The sequence below is a fragment of the Taudactylus pleione genome, unplaced genomic scaffold, assembly GCF_031769625.1.
Source record: "Taudactylus pleione unplaced genomic scaffold, aTauple2 ptg000087l, whole genome shotgun sequence".
NCBI lineage: Eukaryota > Metazoa > Chordata > Amphibia > Anura > Myobatrachidae > Taudactylus > Taudactylus pleione.
In genome coordinates, this window is record NW_028284489.1 from 3,951,246 (window position 1) to 3,973,703 (window position 22,458).

Consider the following 22,458-nt stretch of genomic DNA (forward strand, 5'->3'; position numbering starts at 1 on the left):
GTGCTGAGGGCAGCTGGACTTACCTCGAACGGTACACCTAACCCTCCCAGGGGGGTGCCTAACAATAACCTCCGCCCCTGGGGTTGCCTAACCCTCCCCCCCTAGGGGTCCCTAACCCTCCCCTTCCCCGCGGCTAACACTAAGGGTGCCCCAGACTTGCCTCGTTCGGGCTGGTGTCCTTCGGCGTTCCAGCGTCGGAATTAAGATAGGCGTCAGTATTTTGACACCTATCTTAAGTCCCTTGTTGGGTTTCTGCTGTCGGGATATAGATCGGCGGCATTTAGTCTGCTGGTCTATAAACTACATCCAATATATATTTATATATATATATATATATATATATATATATCTATATAGCATAACACAAATAAGGCGTCACTCAGAGTCTTGAATATCCAAAAGGTGTATTAGTGAGATAAAAGCATATCAACGGTTCGGGGTCCGCAACCCCGTCGTCAGGATATAGAAATAAGAACATGCATGTGCAAATAAAAACTCTTAAATAGGCTTACCAATCTTGGTGTGCTGCGTCCGTCACGGCAATGCCATCTATCCTTCCGGCGTGTAGCTCCATGCTCACATCTTCCTAGACACCCCGGAAATGACGCCATCTGGGCTCGGTTAGTTGCCATAGCAGCCCACTCACACGTTGATATGCTTATATCTCACTAATACACCTTTTGGATATTCAAGACTCTGAGTGACGCCTTATTTGTGTTATGCTGTATTTGGAGGCTTACGCCCCCTAAAGGAAGGCACCAGACCGTGATAATCCTTGCAGGGGTTCCAGAGTGCCGGGATTATTGGATTGTGTATGTATGTGTGTGTATATATATATATATATATATATATATATATATATATCGTGCTCTGTAAGTACTTCTGGAAGTGGGATTGGTAGGGGAGCGTCAGGCCGGTTAATATGCTGAATTAGACAATGGAGATGCATGTTGAGGTGTAGCATTGCTGCAGTAGGATACATCTCTTGCTCCAGGGAAGATGAGTACAGGAGGGTAATGAGGGACAGCCATGTACTTTGTAGAAATATAGATATAATATTTCCTTATTATACATTGTTATAGTACCTTGTACCAAGTAACATAGATACTGTGTGAATGATATAATTCTCTGTGTAATATAAGTATTAAGGCTATTCACATCAACGGGCTAGACTATTCTTACATAAACTCATAGATCTACACAGTATTGTAATTAGAACTTTGTGGGCAATGTACCCATTGCATCTAGAGAGACTGCAGCAGTTATTTAGTTTATACTCCATAGTAGTGCCCTAGTACATTTTATGCCCCATAGAATAGTAATGTACTTGTTCATTTTATTCCCCCATTGTAGTGCCCTAGTTCATATTATGCCATGCAGTGCCCCAAGTTCACATTCTAACACATTGTAGTGTACCCCCAGTCACATTGTCACACAGTGCCCCCCGGTCACATTGCACAACATGTTCACATTATGGCACATTGTAGTGCCCCTAGTTTACACTTTGCCACATTGTATTGCCCTTAGTTCACATTATACCACATTGTAGTGCCCCAGTTCACAATATGCCATAGTGCACACAGGCTCTGATTTAGAGCCGGACGCTCTGAATCTGGGCGTTTCTTTTTTGTGCGGCCTCCTGGCCGCTCGCATTGCTGTGGGTGACCATCCACAGCTATTGTGTGCGGCCAGGATGATGGTCGTGATGGTCAAGACCATCGCGACCATCGGGCTTGCGACGAGACCCTTGTGGTAGGGTTTCGTGGCCGCAAGCCCCAGAGAGCTTTTGGCTCTAATAGAGGCGGAAGCTTTCTCACTGACATCACTGGTGATGTCAGTGGGGCCGCCCACAAACGGCAGGCGTATGCTTGGGAACGCCTCCGTTTGTGAAGTCACCCCCCCGCCACGCCTACAAAACGGGGCGAGCTGTCGATCAACATCGACAGCCGCCCCTTTTGTAGTGACCCACGGAGCGAGAGAATTTCTCTCTTGCTCTGGGGCTTGCGCACGCGCACTGCGGCCGCTGCGCGTGCGCAGAGCACACCATCGAACCACTCGCGAGCGGGTCTGAATCAGGCCCACAGTTCACATTACGCCACATCATAGTGCACCCAGTTCATATTATGGCACATTGTATTGGTTTCAGTTCACATTATGCCACAGTTCACATTAGCCTACTACTACTTGCCATATTCCTCGCTGACACTCTAGCATGGCAGATAGAATTTACTCAGCATTGCCAATTCATAATAATCCACAAAGCAGAGACTCCAATTCATAATATGCTACACAGCAGTGCCCCCAGTTAATTAAAAATGCCACAAAGCAGTACAACCAATTCATTAAATATGCCACATAGTCTTCATTCTAGCCCCCTGCACCTGTCAAAACATGTGCAGTTCCTCTTTCCTGCCTGAGGTGTCACTCTCTGGTCTGGTGCTTCTAGAATGAAGACTACCACACAGCAGTGTCCCCAATTTATTATACTGTACTGTATAAGCCCGTCAGTCTTGTAAACAGGAATATTAAGACTTTAATGTACCAGTATCACAGGCAATAATGATTTGTTTCTACTTAACTATGTAAAGCTTCAATATGTCAATGTATGGTGAGCAACCACAGCAATGTAGTATGAACTGTTGCTCAGCAGTCTTTAGTTTCAGGCCTCCACAGGCTCATAGTGAACCGTCCAATAATTGGTACATTGCTATATCACTGCCTGCTGTTCCTGGAAGCTATCAGTATCCAAAACAATATATAACAGTCAGATGCACAGGAGGTCACTGAGAGCAAAAGGTAGTCAGATGGAGATGTAATCCAAAAGCTAGGCCATTATTTGGCACACAGCGGTATAGCAAACAGGCAAAGAGATGGACATTGCAAGGTCAGAAAGCAGATCAGATCGGTTGACAGTAATATCACAAGGCGTAAGCAGGAGAATAGAAGGTTTGTCCAGAGGTTAGATGTCAATTTCACTATCAAATTGTTGTAGGGTTCGTTCGGAGCAGACTCACAGAACAATCACCTAGCAGTAACTGCTAGGGGAAGTCTCTAAAGGTGCCTACACACTAGACGACCTGCAAACGATGCAATGTCGTCAGTGATTTTCCTTGAACTTTTCCCGGCACTCCAGGACACGATATGGTGCATAAACTGTACAATCTGACAAACAATATATTACTCACAATCTAACAATTGGCATATCTTTAGATCGAGCGTAATATATGGGCTGGACTATATGACAATGCATGCACAGATCAGTGATCCGTGCATGCATAAAAAATATTTATTAAAAAGTGTAAAAAGAAAACTATGTAGTTTCGCCCCCTAAAGCAGAACCAGCCCCTGGCTTTTGAGAGACAGCCTGGTTGTGAAAATACAGGGAAAAAAAGACATAGGGGTCCCCTGTATTTAGCACAACAAGAGTATATCTGAAACGGGTCCACTGTATTTTCCATAACTAGCACTGGACTCTTTCTAGCGGGGGAGTAATGCTACAGCCAGGGGAACCCTTTCACCGGGTCCTCCGGCCAAAGCATTGCCCCTGACCGCTAGTCAGCCCAGGCCGGGGATCCCTGGGGAGGTGGGGACCCCCTAACTAAAGGAGTCCCCCTCTCCAGGACACCCCATGCTGTCAACCCAGCAACCAACCTGGCCAGTGGTTGCTGGGTTGACAGTGTAAAAGTGTAATGTAAGAAAGGAGTAAAAAAAAGTCAGTGCAGGTGAACTACAGGTCCCAGCAAGCCTCCCCCGCATGCTGGTACTTGGAGAACCACAAGTACCAGCATGCGGGGCATTACGGGCCCACTGATACCTGTAGTTCACTTGCAAAAAAATATTAAAATAAACACAAGACACACACATAGGAACATTTTATTGAAACATACATACACTCACTCACACATACTCACCTAGAATCCCTGTAGCCATTCATGTCCACTTGTCCATGTAGAAATCCACAGATACCTGTAAAAAAAAATAAAAAAATTCCATACTCACGTATTCCTCGCATAGATCATGTCCTCTTCTTCCAAGTAGGCATCCACAGTTTTCTGAAAACAAAAAACTAATTGTCCCTGTCCAAGAACTTTGTACTGGCCTCAAAGTACTGTACTACCCGAATGTCCGCTCAGCCTCAGGATTTCACTATAGAAATCCCGGTGCTGAGCTTTCATTGGCTGAGAGAGGCGAGCCTTCCGCCTCTCAGCCAATGAGTGGTTCCCACCATTGACTTCAATGGTGAGAACCGCTAAGGTAACCTTTAGTACCCTTAGCGATTCTCACCATTGACTTCAGTGGTGGGAACCGCTCATTGGCTGAGAGGTGGAAGGCTCTGCTCTCTCAGCCAATGAAAGCTCAGCACCGGGATTTCTATAGTGAAATCCCACGGCTGAGTGGACGTGTGAGTGTGCATGTGTGTTTTATTAAAGTTTTACTATCACGGTGTGTATGTGTTTATTTTAATTTTTTTGCATGTGAACTAAAGGTACTAGCGGGCCTGTAATGCCCCGCATGCTGGTACTTGTGGTTCTCCATACTCTCAGAAGTTGCCATCATATAGTAACTGATCAACTACAACACTTATTTATCAAAATTGCACATATTTAAAGTTGCATTGCCACATATTTTAACAGAACAAGCAAACCATTTAAGTTTTTTAATTTTAAATAGCTGCAGACAGTCGATGTGAGTGGTAGGAATAGATGCCACAGTTTACTATTGAACACAGCAACACAGAGTCAGTTTGTGCTGTGAGTCAAACAAACGTTTTCCTTGGTGCTGTACAATCAGACCGACTTTGTCATAGTCTTGCTCATTGGGACTCCAGCGAACTACAGTGAAAACTATTATCTCCCTAATATAGAAAACTTGGAGCAGTGGTGAATCTTCCCAGCAGTGGCAAGTCTACAAAAATTCCTCCAATAGCGCATCAACGACTCATCCAGGAAGTCACAAAAGAACCCAGACAAACATCTAAGGAACTGCAGGCCTTGCTCGCCTCAGTTCATAATTCTAGCATTAGAAATAGATTGTGCAAAGATGGTGTCCATGGGAGAGTCACAAAGAAAAAACTACTGCTTACCAAGAGAAACATAAAGGCTCATCTCACATTTGCCAAAACAACACATTTGACAACCCCCAAGCCTTTTGGGCTAATGTTCTGTGGACTTATGAGTCAAAAATTTAAACTTTCTGGAAGACATGGGTCCTGTTACATCTGGCGTAAAGCTAATACAGGGTACACACTTTGCAATATATTGCTCGTTCTATCAACGAGCGATAGATTGCGAGTGTATTGGTGGGTGTGTATGATACTGTTCACAGACATGTCAGGTCAGTTCTACAGCACAGCCGATGCCGATATATCTGAAAGCTCATGCACAAATTGGGTTATGCAGCAAGACGACGATCTGAAGCACAAGAGCAAGTCCACCTCTGATTGGCTCAAAAGGAGTAGCCTAGTCAAAGTCCTGACTTAAATCAAATTATGATGCTGTGGCAGGACCTTAAACAGGCAGTCCTTGCTTTCAAACCCACCAATGTGGCTGAATTAAAGCAATTCTGCAAAGAATGGGAAAAAAATTCCTTCACAGTGATGTGACAGACTGATCTCCAGTTTTTAGAAGTGTTTGGTTGCAGTTGTTGTTGCTAAAGGTGGCAGAACCAGTCATTCATTTTAGAGGGACAATTCATTTTTTCACATAGGTGATATAGGTGCTGGATAACTTTTTTTCTTTAATAAATGAAATAAACAATTAAAAACAGTTTTTTTGTGTGTTTACACTGGTTGTGTTTGTCTTATATTCATATTTGTTTGAAGATCTGAAACAAATAAATGTGACAAATATGCAAAAATAGAAGAAATCAGGAAGGGAACTTTTTGACACCACTGTATAGAATACTAGGGGTACATTTACTAAAGTGCTGGTTTTCAGAGGTGGAGATGTTGCCCTATAACGCAGGTTCTGAAACTCGGTCCTCAGGACCCCAAACAGTGCTTGTTTTCCAGGTCTCCTCACAGAATCACAAGGGAAATAATTAGCTCCACCTGTGGATCTTTTAAAATGTGTCAGTGAGTAATGACTGCACCTGTGCACCTGCTGGGTGACCTGCAAAACGTGACCTGTGTGGGGTCCTGAGGTCCGAGTTTGAGAACCACTGCCCTATAGCAACCAATCGAATTCTACATATCTAGCACCTTCTAGTAGATAATAGCTAGAATCTGATTGCTTGCTATGGACAACATCTCCACTTCTAAAAACCCTCACTTTAGTAAATATGCCCCTGGAATGGGGAAAAGATTTAGTAGGAGGAAGAAGGATGATCCGATAATTGGGTTCATGTTCTTCATACTTGAAGGACACAGAATGATGTGGCTGTACTCTGGAGTGAGTACTTATATTTTATAGATCTGCCTATATAAACTTGATAACCGACTTTAGCACCTGAAAGTCTTTTCCATTAAATTGCACACATATTATAGTAGTGCCTATGATTGCAAACTCTCTTTTTTTATTTCCCCATGCTTTATCTAGCAGGAAAGGCCACCTGCAGAGATCCACACACCATTAGTATCGCACATCCCATGACATGAGTGAGTTTGGAGCAGTGTATACAATTTGATTATAACTTTTGCATTTGGGCTTCTTTGAAATCCAATACAAGTTGTTTCATTTTTCTCCATTTGCCTCATCTGGACTTCATCAGCAATCCAGCATAATGCTTTACTTCTTGTTACGCCTATTTAAACTGCTTTTTTTCCACTTTTGTTAAAGAATAACAGAGCTGAGGAACTCCTGATCTTAATTCTGTTTGCTTACTGCAATCGTGTTCTTTCTAGTATATTCATAACACAAGATAATATTTGGTATTCGTTAGCTGACTAAAGTACTTCACTGATTTATTATCAGCTTTGGGAATACACAGGTCCACTAAACACTTGCAGATTTTCTGCCAGTGCATTTAATTGTCCTGTAGCAGACATACTTGGAATTATACAGTATTTCCTGAAGCTCATAGCTACACAGCAATCTATATGAGAGAGTGTGAAGTGGTACAGAGTGGACCACACAGAAGATATCCTACATGCAATATATATATGCCTCTATAGCCTTGCGACAGTGCCTTGCCGCTCTTTACAATCACAGGGCACTATCACTGGCGATATGTTGCTTTTCTCATTGGGCAGATGTATTAAGCCTTGGTGAGTGATAATGTGGATGGAGATAAAGTATCAACCAATCAGCTCCTAACTGTAATTTTTCAAACACAGCCTGTAACATGGCAGTTAGGAGCTGATTCGTTGGTACTTTATCTCTCTCCAAAGCTTAGTACATAGAGTTACAAGTTGAGTAGTAGTTTCCATACTCTGGACTTGTCTACAGATGCTTAACATTTTTTTTAATGATTTAACTGATTTATTCCTCTTACCATAACAGATTTTAAGAATTGTAAATTATACCAAGAAAAAGGTGCCGGTACTGTGTACCATTGGAGTAAGCTACTAATAACTACTGACCAGACCAGCTACACCCTTTAACGTCCGTCACTCTCTCCATTGCCAGTAATGAGGAGATGCCGCTTGCTGCAACAAGTGGGCACATCAGTTACTATTTTAACAGATCTTAAGCTACAGTACCCTCTGCCCATTTGTAACGCACATGTTGAAGCTATGGCACAGTCCTGAAATTGGTGTTATTGGCAGCATTGGAGATTTGTTTGATATACGTGATAAATGCAGGGAGGATTCCATCATCGTTTTGTTTCTGTGAGTCATGTCTTAGAACAGGCTGCAAATCACATGGGGCATTTATAAAAGAGCTGCAGATTAAGGGTTCTGCGAAAGTGTTGACCAGAATATGTAGAAATATTTAATATATTTTATAGGCAAAAATATTGGTCTTGTTGTGGCAACTGCAAATTGAAATAGAGTGTGACCTATAAGGTGGGCAGAAGTCCAAATTGTTGCTCCTTATTGTCTAAGACAGTGGTTTCCAAACTTTTTAAATCACGGCGCCCTAGAGTATCAGTATTGTATTTACGGCACCCCTAAGCCAATAGTTTGTTATTGAGAATTTTTTTTTAAAAATGTAGTAAAGTGAAGTAAATTGTGCTGACCTGTCATCCTAAGGGTCAGTTATGTGGTGGGGGACAGGTTTGCGCTTCTGTTTGTTCACATATATACATTACATTGACCATAAAAAAATTGATTTGGTGCTGGACCACCAACCTGAGGCACCCCAGCAAGTGTCCCGAGGCACCCCAGGGTGCCGCGGCGCACAGTTTGGGAATCGCTGGTCTAAGACTTAATTGTGCAACATTACAGGAAAACGCCAATACACAGAAACTTAAAGCATTTCCCAGAAGAATGTATCGGATATCTAAATCAAGGAATCTAAAAACAAATTATGGGTACCCTATTTAGTATAGGGTCCCAGACCAGAGGCTGTGCACCTATGACTCAAACAGTATTTCACATGTATGTAACATTGTTATTAAAAATAAGACTGTTATGTAATTGTTTGAGTACCATGTATATATAGAATGCATTCCCCAAGCCCTTTCATTTGTTCAATTTATGATTACTTGTGAAAATTATTCATACTAACGCTCTAAAAATATTTGCAGACTAGGGATATCTGTAAAATAACAGACGTTCATGTATATTTACTAAATGGCGGCTTTTCAAAGCTGCCGATTGTTGATAAGTTTGTCTGCAGAATTTAAAACCGCAACTATAAAAAATGCAAAATACACCTGGATTTGCATTTACTATTGCTGTTTTACATCCTTCAGGTAAACCGAGTGACTGTTGGCATATTTAAAAACCCACAATTTAGTAAATATACCACCTTGACTACATTAGAACAGAAGGCACATTCAACAGTTCAGTGGGCAAATTCGCTCTTTGGCAGGTGCCAGGCAGTTATAGTAGTTAAGGTCAATAAATAATGAGAACCATAAAACTGATAGTGCCCAGGAAATGGGCAAAACAATTCTCTTTTTAGAAAACTAATTATATTATCCAAATAGTATTGCAGATGTATGCCGTTTTAGACTGCAAAGTGATTCCTTAGTAAAGATAAATTTGTTTGAGTGGAATTAAGTAACACCAGTATAAATCCTACTGTTGCTACTTATTAAGAGTGAGATCTTTTCTTTACTAACAAGGCACTAGGTTACTTTGGGTGCACATAAAATTAGCCGTGGGGTTTACACACTTGGATTAAACGCATGGAGAAACCCATAGTTTCCAACATTTTACACAGAATCTATGGTTTACCGCACAGTTAAAATGCAGAATAATTGAACAGCCTCGAGCCATAAACCCGTTGTTCACAGACCTATATGGTCGGCCCTGCAGCACAGCCGATACCGATCTATCTAGCAGATATATATCAGTGATTCAAGTTCCAATGCTATTGCTATCACAGCTGCTACCATGCCTCCTGCATGCATTACTGTTCGAGCTGCATCCATGGACGCAGCATCAGAGCATCTGCATGATCCTCAGTCGATTGATTGACCATAGATTGTAAGCTTGCGAGCAGGGCCCTCTTACCTTTGTCTGTCTGTTACTACCCAGTTTTGTTCTATTAATGTTGTTTCCAATTGTAAAGCGCAACGGAATATGCAGTGGTATATAATTAAAAATGCCACAAAGCAGTACAACCAATTCATTAAATATGCCACATAGTCTTCATTGCCCTGTCACCGCTCAGAAACGGCAGCAGACTATCAATCAAAGCTACATTCGGAGATGTCCACTAACCATCAGGTTAGTATCTCTGAATTAGCCGCATTGTGCAGCCAATTGGTTAAGTGTGTATAGCTTACCAAATTGCCTGTTCGGCCAGCACGACTACTGGTCAGCTGCTCTGTCAGGTAAGTGTGTACCAAGCTTAAGCCTAGTCATTAGATTTCATGTAAGCTTTTACCAGTGGCAATTTTAGAATCTCATTTGTAAGGCAAGAAGGCATTTATCTAATGTAGGGAGAACACTTTTGCATGCAAACAATAGATTCTGTAAACAAGTATTAGATCTGCTTCTAACATGAAGTATTAATTTATCATAGGTTTTAAAAAGAAGTCTTTTCACCTTACGAACTCTAAGTAGTAAAAGAGGTAGAAACTCTGCCAGATATATAACTATTTTATGTATCCAGCAAAACTATCTCAGCTGTATCTAATACTATATGCAATCCAGATTTTCCATCTCTTAGCTGTAAAACCTCAATATTATTTTTTCACGCATCTATCCGAAATGCATCTGCAACTTTGTCCATTGATTTAAACACCCCTTTATATATGCACACTAGATTTTGGGGTTAATCTTTCAGGGTCAATCTGCAAGTCAGTGTTTTAGAAAAATGTTGAGAGTTCCAATTTTAACACTTCTGCCCCAAATCTTTGTCTTATTTAAATACATTTTTATATATCTGGAATATTTATTTGAAAAAAATAAAAATAAAATAAAAAAGTATATAATAAAAAGCTAAACGTTCCCACATGACAGGATATTGGAGGATTGTTTATTTAAAGACATCTGCTGGTTCTGTGTCATATAACCTTTGTCCATAAGAAATATATAGTTGTTTCTGCAATGTGTTAATCATATTTGTGTTACTGGGGATTAAACAACAAAACACACTCATAAATTCAGTATAGAAATGCTGCATTTTTATAGTCTGTGATATTTAAATGATATTAACCTCAGGGATCTACCTCAAACATAAGACAAATATAAAAAACTGAATTATTGACAACTTGGTGGCACTAGAATTATTTTCCTTGTTTTGGGGTTTATTTGTCTATCTATTTTCCTCAATTTATGATGAATTTATCTGATATTTCATTGACCATAGTTGGATGCCCAGTGTCAATACATGCATGATCTGTCCGCAGAACTGATTTACGTTCAATTTTGCATCAGCACATATTTTACTATGGCTAGTGATCGCAAAATATGCACTACAGGCGATGAGGGACTCGGTTTTTTTAAATGACCGGGTCCTGCAGGACTCGCTGCGTGTGCACCGCAGCAGCCGGGCCAATGATGTGCTAAGAATCTCCCCCACCAATCAGCACGGTTGGCAGCATCTCCTCCGCCAATCGGCTCTGAGACCTCCGCATCCTGGTCACGTGGTGCCGCCGGGATCACCACTCTCATATATCACTGCCGGTGAATCAAGGTCAGTCGCCTTCCCGATGTATGTTGTGATACGTGCACCCGCTGCCGCTCACACTCCTACCGGGCAGCCATACATTGCAGCCCAATTGTTCTCCACAGTTGCAGCCCATGTGCTTTCCACAGCCTGGAGGAGGGGAAGGGGATCCGGGCACAGCAGCAGCGCCACCTTCCATTTTGTTTCTGCTCCTCTCAGGGCACATTACTCAGCCTTCACCATAATCCCTAGGGTGGGACCCTTGTACTGATTTTAATCTAGCCTATGTGTATCACCATGGATTTTAATTTTTTTACTAGCAGAATATTGTTTCATGCTCGTGGTTGTGTATATCCTGATAAGATCTGTATGCTAAAATGTATGGTCTCAATCATTTGCTTATGTGGTACTTTAGCTTCTGCTGTACATAGAATTAGTGTGGGAAATGGACCAATCTCCCTTGGTTTGGACACTTGTTTCTTTCTGCCACAGCCTTGTTGGACAGCTCAGGATTAGTGCAGCCTGGGAGTAACGATTGTATTACCCTGTGAGCCTTCCTGGTCAGCCACAGTAGATAAGCAATTTTTATATTTTTTCGTATGTGAGAAACACAGGGCTAGGCCCTTGTATTCGTGATAGAAATGGCTCTAGGTGCGTTTTAGGTGCACAGCCTGATGTCAGACATGTCTGTTGAGGATGGGTCTGCAGCTTCTGCACTCACCAGGGTGACAGCAGCTCATTCCAGCATTGCCAAATGATCTCCAGTCCCACTTCATTATTTCCTCAGGCAGTGGGCAAGGATTTCTGAAATGGGTGGAGTTAATCTTACTGGATAGAATATATTGCCTCAATGTTTGATACTGCTGCTCTAGTTCTGTATGTGCACTAATCCATTAGGAAAGACCATGGATGCATAAGAACTTATCCCAAACCTTTTCCAATGCTGTGATATGCATTTCCAATTAATCTGATGGTGTTCTTTTGGGAGCATTCATTGACCGTTCTCTACTCTGATACCTATTTGGATGCATACTGTATAGAATATCTGCATAATCAGGTTTGCATTAATTACAGGTCCAGAGATGGGAATTGTATGGCTTACTTTTGAACATCACTCAGCAATCTTCATTCAGCTCCCGTTCCCTATGTCTTTGACACTGTAACACCCTGGGCACGTACAGAGGGCAGCACTGGCTGACGTAGGCCTCCATGCTGAGGTGTGTGGCTAGGTGAGGCTGGGTCCCCTCTGTGGGGCCAGTGTGTGGTGGGGCCCTTCTGTGCAGTGCCATTGTGTTTTAAGACACTTTGTGGTGGGGACCTTCTGTGTGGTACCAGGGTGATGCAAGTGTTTGCTGAGACCCTACTGTTCAATGCCAATGTTTACTGAAACAAGTTTGTGCAGTGCCAGGGTGCTGCCAGTGTGTGTTGGTAAATCTCTGTCCACTGCCAGTGAAAGCTCCTAACCCCCTCCTTGCCCACAGTACTTCACCAGCTGCTGTCTACCCTTGACCCCTCTCTACCCCCAGCATGGCCTGCCCCTTGCCCCTAAGCACTGTCACAACTGCTTTCTGCATGTTCCCCCTCCCTACCCCCAGCACTGTCTGCCCTTACTCCCCTCTGCAACCATCTCTACCACATCTTCTCCCTGCCGTTACCCCAGCTCTAACCCAACTACTGCTTGCCCTTAAGCCCCTCTACCCCAACTGCTACCTCCCCCAGCACTGTCCCAACTGCTGCCTGCCCTCACCCCAATTAATATGTAATGGGACCCAGAGGAAACCCACCCAAGCACAGGGAGAATATACAAACTCCGCACAGCTGTTAGCCTCATTCCAGTGCTGCTAGCAATCTATTGCCCGTTGCCTAGCAGCAGAGCAGCACCGGGACATCTCTTCCCTGGGTTAGCTGAGTGACCGCTGCAGTGCACATACAAATGGATTTGTGAGACCGGGCCGTACATAGGATCCTGAAACTGTGGATTATTCTATTGTGCTGGCATAAAAGTGGTGTTTCCACTTACTAAGGTACACCTCCATCTATATAGAGGTGATTGCACCTGGTAGTGTATATCAATTACTTGGAAAATATTGCACTAGGAGGTGCTCTCTTATCCACTTTTTATTTTTATTATACATATATATATATATATATATATATATATATATATATATATATATATATAAATTATTCCTCCACCACTCTCTCTCCTCTTCTTTTCTCTAATTCTATTGACAGCATTTCAGTTTATTATATGGATTATCTTTAGTATTGCCTTCTTACTTTTCATCTTTACTACTGTATTTTTCGACTTCCTAACTTTTTTCCTCTACATAGTGCTTTTCTTCTCTGTAAGTGGCTTGTGCATTCCTTTTGTACCTTTTTGCTCTTCTATAATTATTATACATTTTTGGTTGTGGATAATGGTTATGATTCACAGATGTACGATAAAGGCACTGCCACTGTGTAGGCGGCATCTGTGCTAAAATATGTGTTAAAAGACACCCACCGCTGGCTTCTGTGATTGGCTGGCTACATCTGAAGACGCAGTATTGGATCCTTTGCGTGAACGTCGAGTGTCCATTGGACATCTGAGTAACCTTCGGGTTACTCAGGATGTCTGGCAAAACCATGTTGTCGGAGCCAGAGAGACTGCACTTACGGACGCAGCCACTGTCATCCCCACACCCAGAAACCGTGGCTGACACGCCCCCATTTTCAGGAATCCTGTCTGTCACAGCCCCAAAATGCCAGCAGCATGTCGATCATACTGCAGCTTATGGGGCGCTACGACAGGCGTCGCAGGACCACATCTGCACAAGCACAGTGCGGTTCCTGTGCATAAGTAGTTAATAAAAAAAAAAAAAATTAGATTTGCAAGAACATTTATTTTCCCTGAATTAGTCCCAATATTGTGATGATGTTGTTGGATAATTATCAGGGGCGTCTGTGTTTTCATCATGAGGTGGTATATGATGAGTATGTGAAACAACCAGTGATGGCTCCTTCCTTTTGTCTTGAGCAGCCCAGATAAGCTGCACTGTGAGTCGGCGGATATAACTGCATGCACTACCCGGCTGCATCTCTAGTGCACATTAATGCTGGCAGCAAAACTTGGGCATGCGCGCTCCTTTCACATTCACCAACACGGAATTACCATCAGTGTTCGTGGACCCATCTTACCCTCATTCCCTAGGACTGCAGACTGGTGGCATTAGTTGGAACACTTACACCCTGTGGTGGATTTGTTTTTATATGTGGACTTTATTTTTATTCATGAAATATTGTTGCTTGGAACAAGGATCGTTTTCCTTTCACCTTCGCGGCCACGTCCATTTGAAAGATACCTTTATGGGCATGCGTGACAGGAGGCCTATGTAAGTTGAATTTCTACTTTCACCTTATCCTGATTATATCCCGTCTTATAAAGATACTTTGAGATGCACACGTGACCGGATGATCATGTAGGTGTGGTCGTTTCAATCTGTGTTAGAAAGTGTGAGAAGACTGCACCATCTATTCAGGATTGCCCTGGGAGAAAAGAAGGGACTCCTATTTGCACAGCCTGGTTCACTATTTTTTTGTTTTGCTCATCTCTAGTTGATATCCATAAACATTTTCAATAGTTAATGCCTGTCTCTTTTTACACTCAACTTTTATTACCACTAGTACACTGTCTAATGCAACATACATAGATGATACACGTGGTGCTCTCATAAAATTGTAGAGCTTAATTTACTTTCATTGTAGGGGGCACCAAGCGTACCTGAAATCGGGCCCACACTATGACTTTATTCAGTACCGTCAGTTGGTTCATGAGATCACGCAGGCTTTTAGTGGCATCAGCAAAGAGCTCATCCAGATGAAGGATCGCTTACGGGAGTTTTATGATCGATCAGATCTGTCAGAGCACCTAGAAAAAATCCAGGAGCTGGAGAAAGAGAAATTAGAATTGGTACAGTATTTGCCATGTTTAGTGTCTTCATTCCATTCACTATAAATAACTATCTCTGCTTTGTTTCCTTAGCTGTGCTAATCTTGCCATTTTTTTCATGTTGCAAAAGTTTTATACACTTCTCTTTTGCTCTCTTATTAGACAGCCAGAATACAATTAGCCAGACAGAATGCACAGGACCACCCCAGTCAGGAATACTACCAAGAGGAGGTGCAGCTCCTGAAACACAAGTAAGTGACTTTATCAAGCATAATTTGAAAAGTCCAAACTACAGATGTGTCCTCATACATCTAGCCTTAGTAGGCCACGCAGCGCGACTTGCCTGGTAGCGTTGGACGTCTGTTTTTACCAAAAATGCATCTAAATTGCAATATGATGCTACTAGGACGCACCAGCAGACTGTGCTGATTAATTTTATATGTGACACTCGTATACAGTATCTGTGTGCACCTGACATTGTATATAAACCACAACGGAACTTGGAATGAAAAAAGCTGCGCCCGCTATATTGTAGCATTTCGTATACAGATACAGGAACTCAGTCGCACACAGATATACAAGTGTCACATATCACATTAATCAGCACAGTCTGCTCGTGCTTCCAAGTCGCCATTGTATTGCATTGCGACTTAGGCATATTTAAGGCAAAGAAAGACAGGCGGCGATGGTAGTCTAACGGAATTTGGTGCCCTGAGAGGGGCTTTTTAGCGTGAATGCAGCAAAGATGTATAAGGATACATCTGTACCTTGGACCCTACTTTAGGACCTGTAGTTTTCTACTCATCCAGAGACTTTATGTATGTATCATCCAAGTTAATGGGCAAGACAAATAATGACTTCTATTTCTCTGAAGGAAGTGAGCAATTTTCTTAATTAAACTGTTAGGAGACTATAAGCAAGAGGTCAATGAATTTTAAAAGCATTATAACAAAAAAAGGGTGAGAGAGAAATTAATACCAGTATATGGGGGAACTTCAGTTAGCATCGTGGAGATGTAGCTCCCGGGTTAAGTGCTCTGAGCTATTCAATTGACTGCATTGCAGTGGTGTCCCTCCCCATGGTGACACCCTCCGTTTTGTGCAGGGCTGTAAAAAACAGGTGCACTTTTCCCTCAGTTGCTCTGTCCAGATATTTACTGGCACTTGTGCTGACATGTTATTTGGGGAATGAGGCGACTCAGAGACTGCGGTGCATGGGTGTTTTTCATCAACTTTGTTTTTTTATCAATAAACTGACTGCAATTCAACCTTGCTAAAGTCCTACAGTATAAGTGCACTGGTTATTTTGTTTTTATGATCAAATGCAGTGTGAACATCTGCATACAGTAGCTTGGGCTGCTAATAGACACATTCAAACATTTCAGAATCAGAGTTATGCCACCCTTTCTGGATTTAACAAACAGCGGTAATCTAAGAATACTGCTGTTTGTCAAGCACCGCTCTCGGCATCTTTTAGGCTGACCGCCGCGCATGTGCATAACACCGCAGCCTCATTGGTGGCAGCGTTAGGCTGCCAGCAGCCCAGCAGAGCACCTCGATGAGGACTTCACCGGACTGTGCCGGAGGGGTAAGTATCTGTAAATACCAGTGAATTTTTTGTTAGTATCACAGTGATACTAACGAATAATTGCGCTGGTATTTACCTTCATTGGTAAATGGGGGCCTTTATTTGTAGAATCTTAACACTGAGAATATATGTACATTCTTCTAAAGTTTATTTCTTTATACATACACTGGGGTATATTTACTAAAGTGAGGGTTTTTAGAAATTGCGTTGTTGCCCATAGCTACCAATCAGATTCAAGCTATTATCTTCTAGAAGGTGCTAGATAAATGATAAGTAGAATCTGATTGGTTGCTATAGGCAATAATGCCACTTCTAAAAACCTGCATTTTAGTAAATATACCCCACATTGTTTTAGTTAATAACATAATTTAGAGCAACAGATACACAGGTAATTGAGTCACAGCTTTACATTGGAATTCCCGTACCTTAAATGGTGACTGACTGCCTGTGCACAGAGACCTGTGGATAACAATAATAACTTTCTATTCTCTAGGATTTTATGTGCTTTCATTTTTACCCTTTAGTTACGGCCTATGATAGCATATGTTTTATATAATGTGGAATTTATTGTTGATCTTCCAGAAGTGAGAGTGATGGAAGTAAATTTGAAAACCTATAAAATGTACTTTAATATGTATCTCATTTTAAAGTGTTTTGGATGCTTTTCAATAAATATGCGTGTGCATGTATATCTAAGAATACTACTAAAGAAAGGCACACGGAGCATAGAGAAGTTTTGTAGCGGTGTACATAAAAACTACAACATAACAAGCAGAAACAAAAAATATATATATAATGGGTCCTATCCAGAGGAGCTTACAGTGTAGGAATGAATATCAGTGTTAATAAGTGTTCTCCCCAGAATATGTTGCCAGGGGTGGGGGCCTTTACAATAATGAAATGCTGAATCCTGACCTTATATTGATTTAAACTTGAGATTAACATTTTATATATTCTTATCTTCTTTCATAGAGGTCCAGTTGTCTGCTGCTTTTTTATAATCAGTCTGTAGGATCTGGTCCCTCTAGCGAAATCCGCATCAGATTATTTAGTGTGTTCTGCTTCATGTGATTCCTTAAACAGGTTCTAATTATTTTTAGAGTAGAAAATCTTCAGAAAAGCCAAAGATACTGCCCACTTGCTTTTTGGAGACACTTTTTTTAAGAGCTGACAGATACTGCCCCACTTGCTGGCTGGACACCGATGGCAGCACTGCCCAGATACTGCCCCACTTGCTGGCTGGACTGATAGACAGAAAAAAAAAAGGATTTTCCCTCCAGCACACTGCAGTGTGCTGGAGGGAAAATCCCTTTTTTTCTGTAGCTCAGTGTAAACCCCACCCTTTACAAGCACCTGTGCAATGTCATTAAGTTGATGTGAGCGACCACCATACTTTTTGTTTGGACTGATAGACAGTCTGTATACTGCCCTACTTGCTGGCTGGACTGATAGACAGTCTGTATACTTCCCCCACTTGCTGGCTGGACTAATAGCCAGTCTGTATTCTTCCCCCACTTGCTGGCTGGACTAATAGCCAGTCTGTATACTGCCCCACTTGCTGGCTGGACTGATAGACAGTCTGTATACTTCCCCCACTTGCTGGCTGGACTAATAGCCAGTCTGTATACTGCCCTACTTGCTGGCTGGACTGATAGACAGTCTGTATACTTCCCCCACTTGCTGGCTGGACTAATAGCCAGTCTGTATACTTCCCCCACTTGCTGGCTGGACTAATAGCCAGTCTGTATACTTCCCCCACTTGCTGGCTGGACTAATAGCCAGTCTGTATACTTCCCCCACTTGCTGGCTGGACTAATAGCCAGTCTGTATACTTCCCCCACTTGCTGGCTGGACTAATAGCCAGTCTGTATACTTCCCCCACTTGCTGGCTGGACTAATAGCCAGTCTGTATACTGCCCCACTTGCTGGCTGGACTGATAGACAGTCTGTATACTTCCCCCACTTGCTGGCTGGACTGATAGACAGTCTGTATACTTCCCCCACTTGCTGGCTGGACTAATAGCCAGTCTGTATACCGCCCCCACTTGCTGGCTGGACTGATAGACAGTCTGTATACTTCCCCCACTTGCTGGCTGGACTAATAGACAGTCTGTATACTTCCCCCACTTGCTGGCTGGACTAATAGCCAGTCTGTATACTGCCCCCGCTTGCTGGCTGGACTAATAGACAGTCTGTATACTGCCCCACTAGCTGGCTGGACTAATAGACAGTCTGTATACTTCCCTCACTTGATGTCACAGGTGACTGTTCCCACCGACAACCTTGCTCTCTTTTACACGGGGAGGGATCTGCTCTGCTCTTCAGTCTGACTCCGCCTGACACTGTGACACGGCCAATAAGTCGCTCTGTGCTGTAATATGAACCATCAGTGCAGCGCAACTTTACTACCAGAACACAGAACTAGACGGCATGGAAATTTTACCCGAGAAACAATGCATGGGGGAGAACACTGGAATGAATATGTGATTAAAAAGGTTTACTTTGTAAATTATATTTAATTCATTATTAATTGCATTAAGTCTACTATATATGGTATTTGTTGATCTTTGGGTCTATTACCATGACACATCAGTTGATTATACCTGTGAGAAGACTTTCACAAGTGGCACCTGTATTAAAATAAATAAATTAACAAAGAGTGATAACGGTTATTTTCATTATTACTGTGACAGAAGTATATCACTACGACAACACCTTGCAAGCGCCTCAGTTCTAAACAAGCAGCGCGGCTGTTATTCTGGGTGTTTCATAAACACTACCTAAACTTCTATATTGTGAGTAATGTAAGCCAGATGTATATTATTTATAGCTCCCATCCGTTCTCTTAGGATAATTAAAACCGTGGAAGCAATCAGTGAAGTACTGCAGGACTTCAAGTACGACTGTGAAGAAATACAATGACGTCTCCCTTTTTGGAAGCCACAGAGGGGAAAACAAGGCCCAGTTTGGACTACTTATTTGGATATGCTCTGTAGCATTGCCAATTCTGTATTATCTGCTGCCCTCTCGGGTGACATTCTGGCTCTTTATCCATAGTTGTTGTTTAACAGTCATGGCAGGAATGTCTCTTTGCACAGCATCATCTCTCCTCGTGAGTTTGGGACATATTCTACGTTTCTTTCCAAAATTTTTATTGGGTATGTAAAATATGCTTTATGATCTCTTTCCAGTCAGACAGTGTTTTGTTTTATTGTCTATTGCTTCACAAAATGTAAGGTTGATAGTTACCACAAATGTATGTTGTGTGAATTAAATGTTTTCTACTATCATGTTTTGGTGATTTGTATTCTGTGACTATTAAGGCAGAAATGAAGTGATATATTGGATTTTCAATGTAACTCTAATCTGAGTAGTTGCTTGTCTACAAAAAAAGGCCATTCCCAATGTTTATAGTGTCGTGGCTCACCTGCTAATACAGATGCCACAGGATGGGAACTACTGCTTAAGGCTAATTACAGCCTCCTATGTGAGCATACCTATTTATTAAAGTGAGGGTTTTAGAAGTGGAGATGTTGCCCATAGCAAGCAATCAGATTCTAACGATTATCTTCTTTAAGGTGCTAGATAAATTCTAAGTAGAATCTGATTGGTTGCTATGGGCAACATCTCCACTTCTAAAAACCCACACCTTAGTAAATATACCCCCTTGTGTTTCACTCTAATCCATTCTAACTGCATCAGGAAATGGACACACAGAACAGAATTAAAGGACACTGAAAGGTATACAGGGATCATGATTGATAATAAGAAACATACTACCATGCACAGGAAGTTTCTAACAAAACATACAGTATTAGTAAAAGTCTTAGACTGTCTATCAGTCCATCCATTTCCGTGATCCAATTTTTGAAAAGTGTCTGTGCGTTAATATGTTATTATATGGGCAACATTGGTATCTATGAGTTTTCATTTTCAAAATGATCACTTTTCAGTTTCCCCATCAGAAAATGGAGCAGAATGTCGGTACCTCGTGCATATACACTAATGTGACACATTCATGTTTTGTCGTCTTTCTTTTTTTTTCTTTTTGTACAAAATGAATTAGTATTGAATGAGACATAAATACACTTACAAGGGCTTATGTAGAGTTAGATATGTCACGTAAAAATCACAGGTGTAAAATGTATAAAAATACCATAACAAAATCTGTGTGTATACTGGGCCTTATGTACCATGTTTATGCCATGAACCACAAAAGAGGAGGCTTGACAGTGTATTAATGAAGCATCATATACATAATATAGAATAGTGTCTGGACAAAGTTATTAATGTGAAAGTCGCATTTACCATATAAAACACAAATACATACACAATAAAAATATAAAATTCTATTAAAGAAAATATCCATTGTTTTCCCCTTTAAAAATCAAATGGGAAATTCTTAACTGCTGCTGTTCAAATGCAAATATCAATATAAGCAATGCTAATCGATAACCTCGACTTCATATAATCTACAGTAACAGTCACACTGATACACTAATACACATGGGTCCATATACAAATGGGGTTTTACTAAAAGATCCTGCTGATTATTACCTTATCAGTGTATATTGTCCACCAGGCTTAACGCATCATCAAGAGATATATGCCACATGACCGCTACGTGTTAGTATACAGTGGCGTTAAAAAAGTTTTTGCTCCCTTCCTGATTTGTTCTAATCTGCACCTGTAAGCATTTGCTGTGAGCTTTAATGTTATCAATGAAATCAAGTGGTTGCATTAGCATCGTAGATGCAGGCAAACACCAAGGTACTAGAGACGCTGGGCTGCAACTTTAACTGCACAGGAATTAGTTTTAAACACGTACAAAGTCGCAGATGACGCACAATGGAACTTGGTGTTAAAATAAGCTGCAGTCGCTGCATCATAGCACTTTGTATACAGATTCAGACTCATTCACAGTGTACAAATGTTGCACTTCAAATTGATCAGTGTAAAAGTAGTTTTGTCATGTCCAGTTATATTTATGCGAATATGATGCACATTTTGAGCAAGAAAGACGTTTGGTGCGGCAGTGTTTCCTGGGACCTGGTGCATCGAGAAGGTTTATTTGGTGCAAAATAAGTGTTTACTTTACTTTACTGTCCTTTATTTGTTCACAACGCAAAACTGGGTCCCATAACAAAATGTGGGCACAAGTCCAGCGTATGCTTCAAATGACATTGAAAGACTCTACTGAGCGTGCCTTAGAATGTGTGTGTTGGGGGAGTGGTATTTTCGGGCCCCCGCCATTGCACCCTTGTGGATCAGTTTTCATACATCTCTCATGCAGAGAGCGCCAAAACATAAGAGAGGAAGTGTGTGTAAAATGTGCACAAATTGTCAAATGGTTTACATCTGGTTGCAATGGCCAATGCCACGATTTTCCTGTGCATTATTATGTTTAGAATTGTACCAATTTCTGTTGTGTATGGAGTGCTGACTTGCGGCTGCTGTCTTACTAACCGATAGGACATAATATCTGCTACTAACAGATCACAAGTTACTAGGACAACAGCCAGTCAGTAAGTAATTGTGCACCATCAGAAAGGAATAAAATGAATAAAAAGTCAGGACTGTTCTGAGTTATACAATTTTCATTGTGTCAGTTTAAATACACAGTCTAGTATATTCCTTAATACTCAAATTAACCTTTATAACTTGGCTTCACCAGCCCAAAGTGCTACAGCCTGAGATAGCTCTTGGTTCCATCTAACAAAAATGGCTAAATGCAATGATCTTTTATTGAAAAGTAGTTGTCTAAAAGTGTACAAG

General features: G+C 41.6%; 1 protein-coding gene across 3 annotated transcripts in view; it reads left to right on the forward strand.

The window, feature by feature from the left end:
* Window positions 1-19,973, forward strand: part of REX1BD (required for excision 1-B domain containing) — a 35,800-nt gene extending 15,827 nt beyond the window's left edge. For all 3 annotated transcript variants that reach the window (XM_088468991.1, XM_088468993.1, XM_088468992.1), the window contains exons 3-5: window positions 14,913-15,117; window positions 15,259-15,347; window positions 19,533-19,973. In XM_088468991.1, the coding sequence (XP_088325117.1) occupies window positions 14,913-15,117; window positions 15,259-15,347; window positions 19,533-19,605 (367 nt within the window). In that variant the 3' untranslated portion in view covers window positions 19,606-19,973. The remainder of the gene's footprint in view (window positions 1-14,912; window positions 15,118-15,258; window positions 15,348-19,532) is intronic.
* The last annotated feature ends 2,485 nt before the right edge of the window (window positions 19,974-22,458 follow it).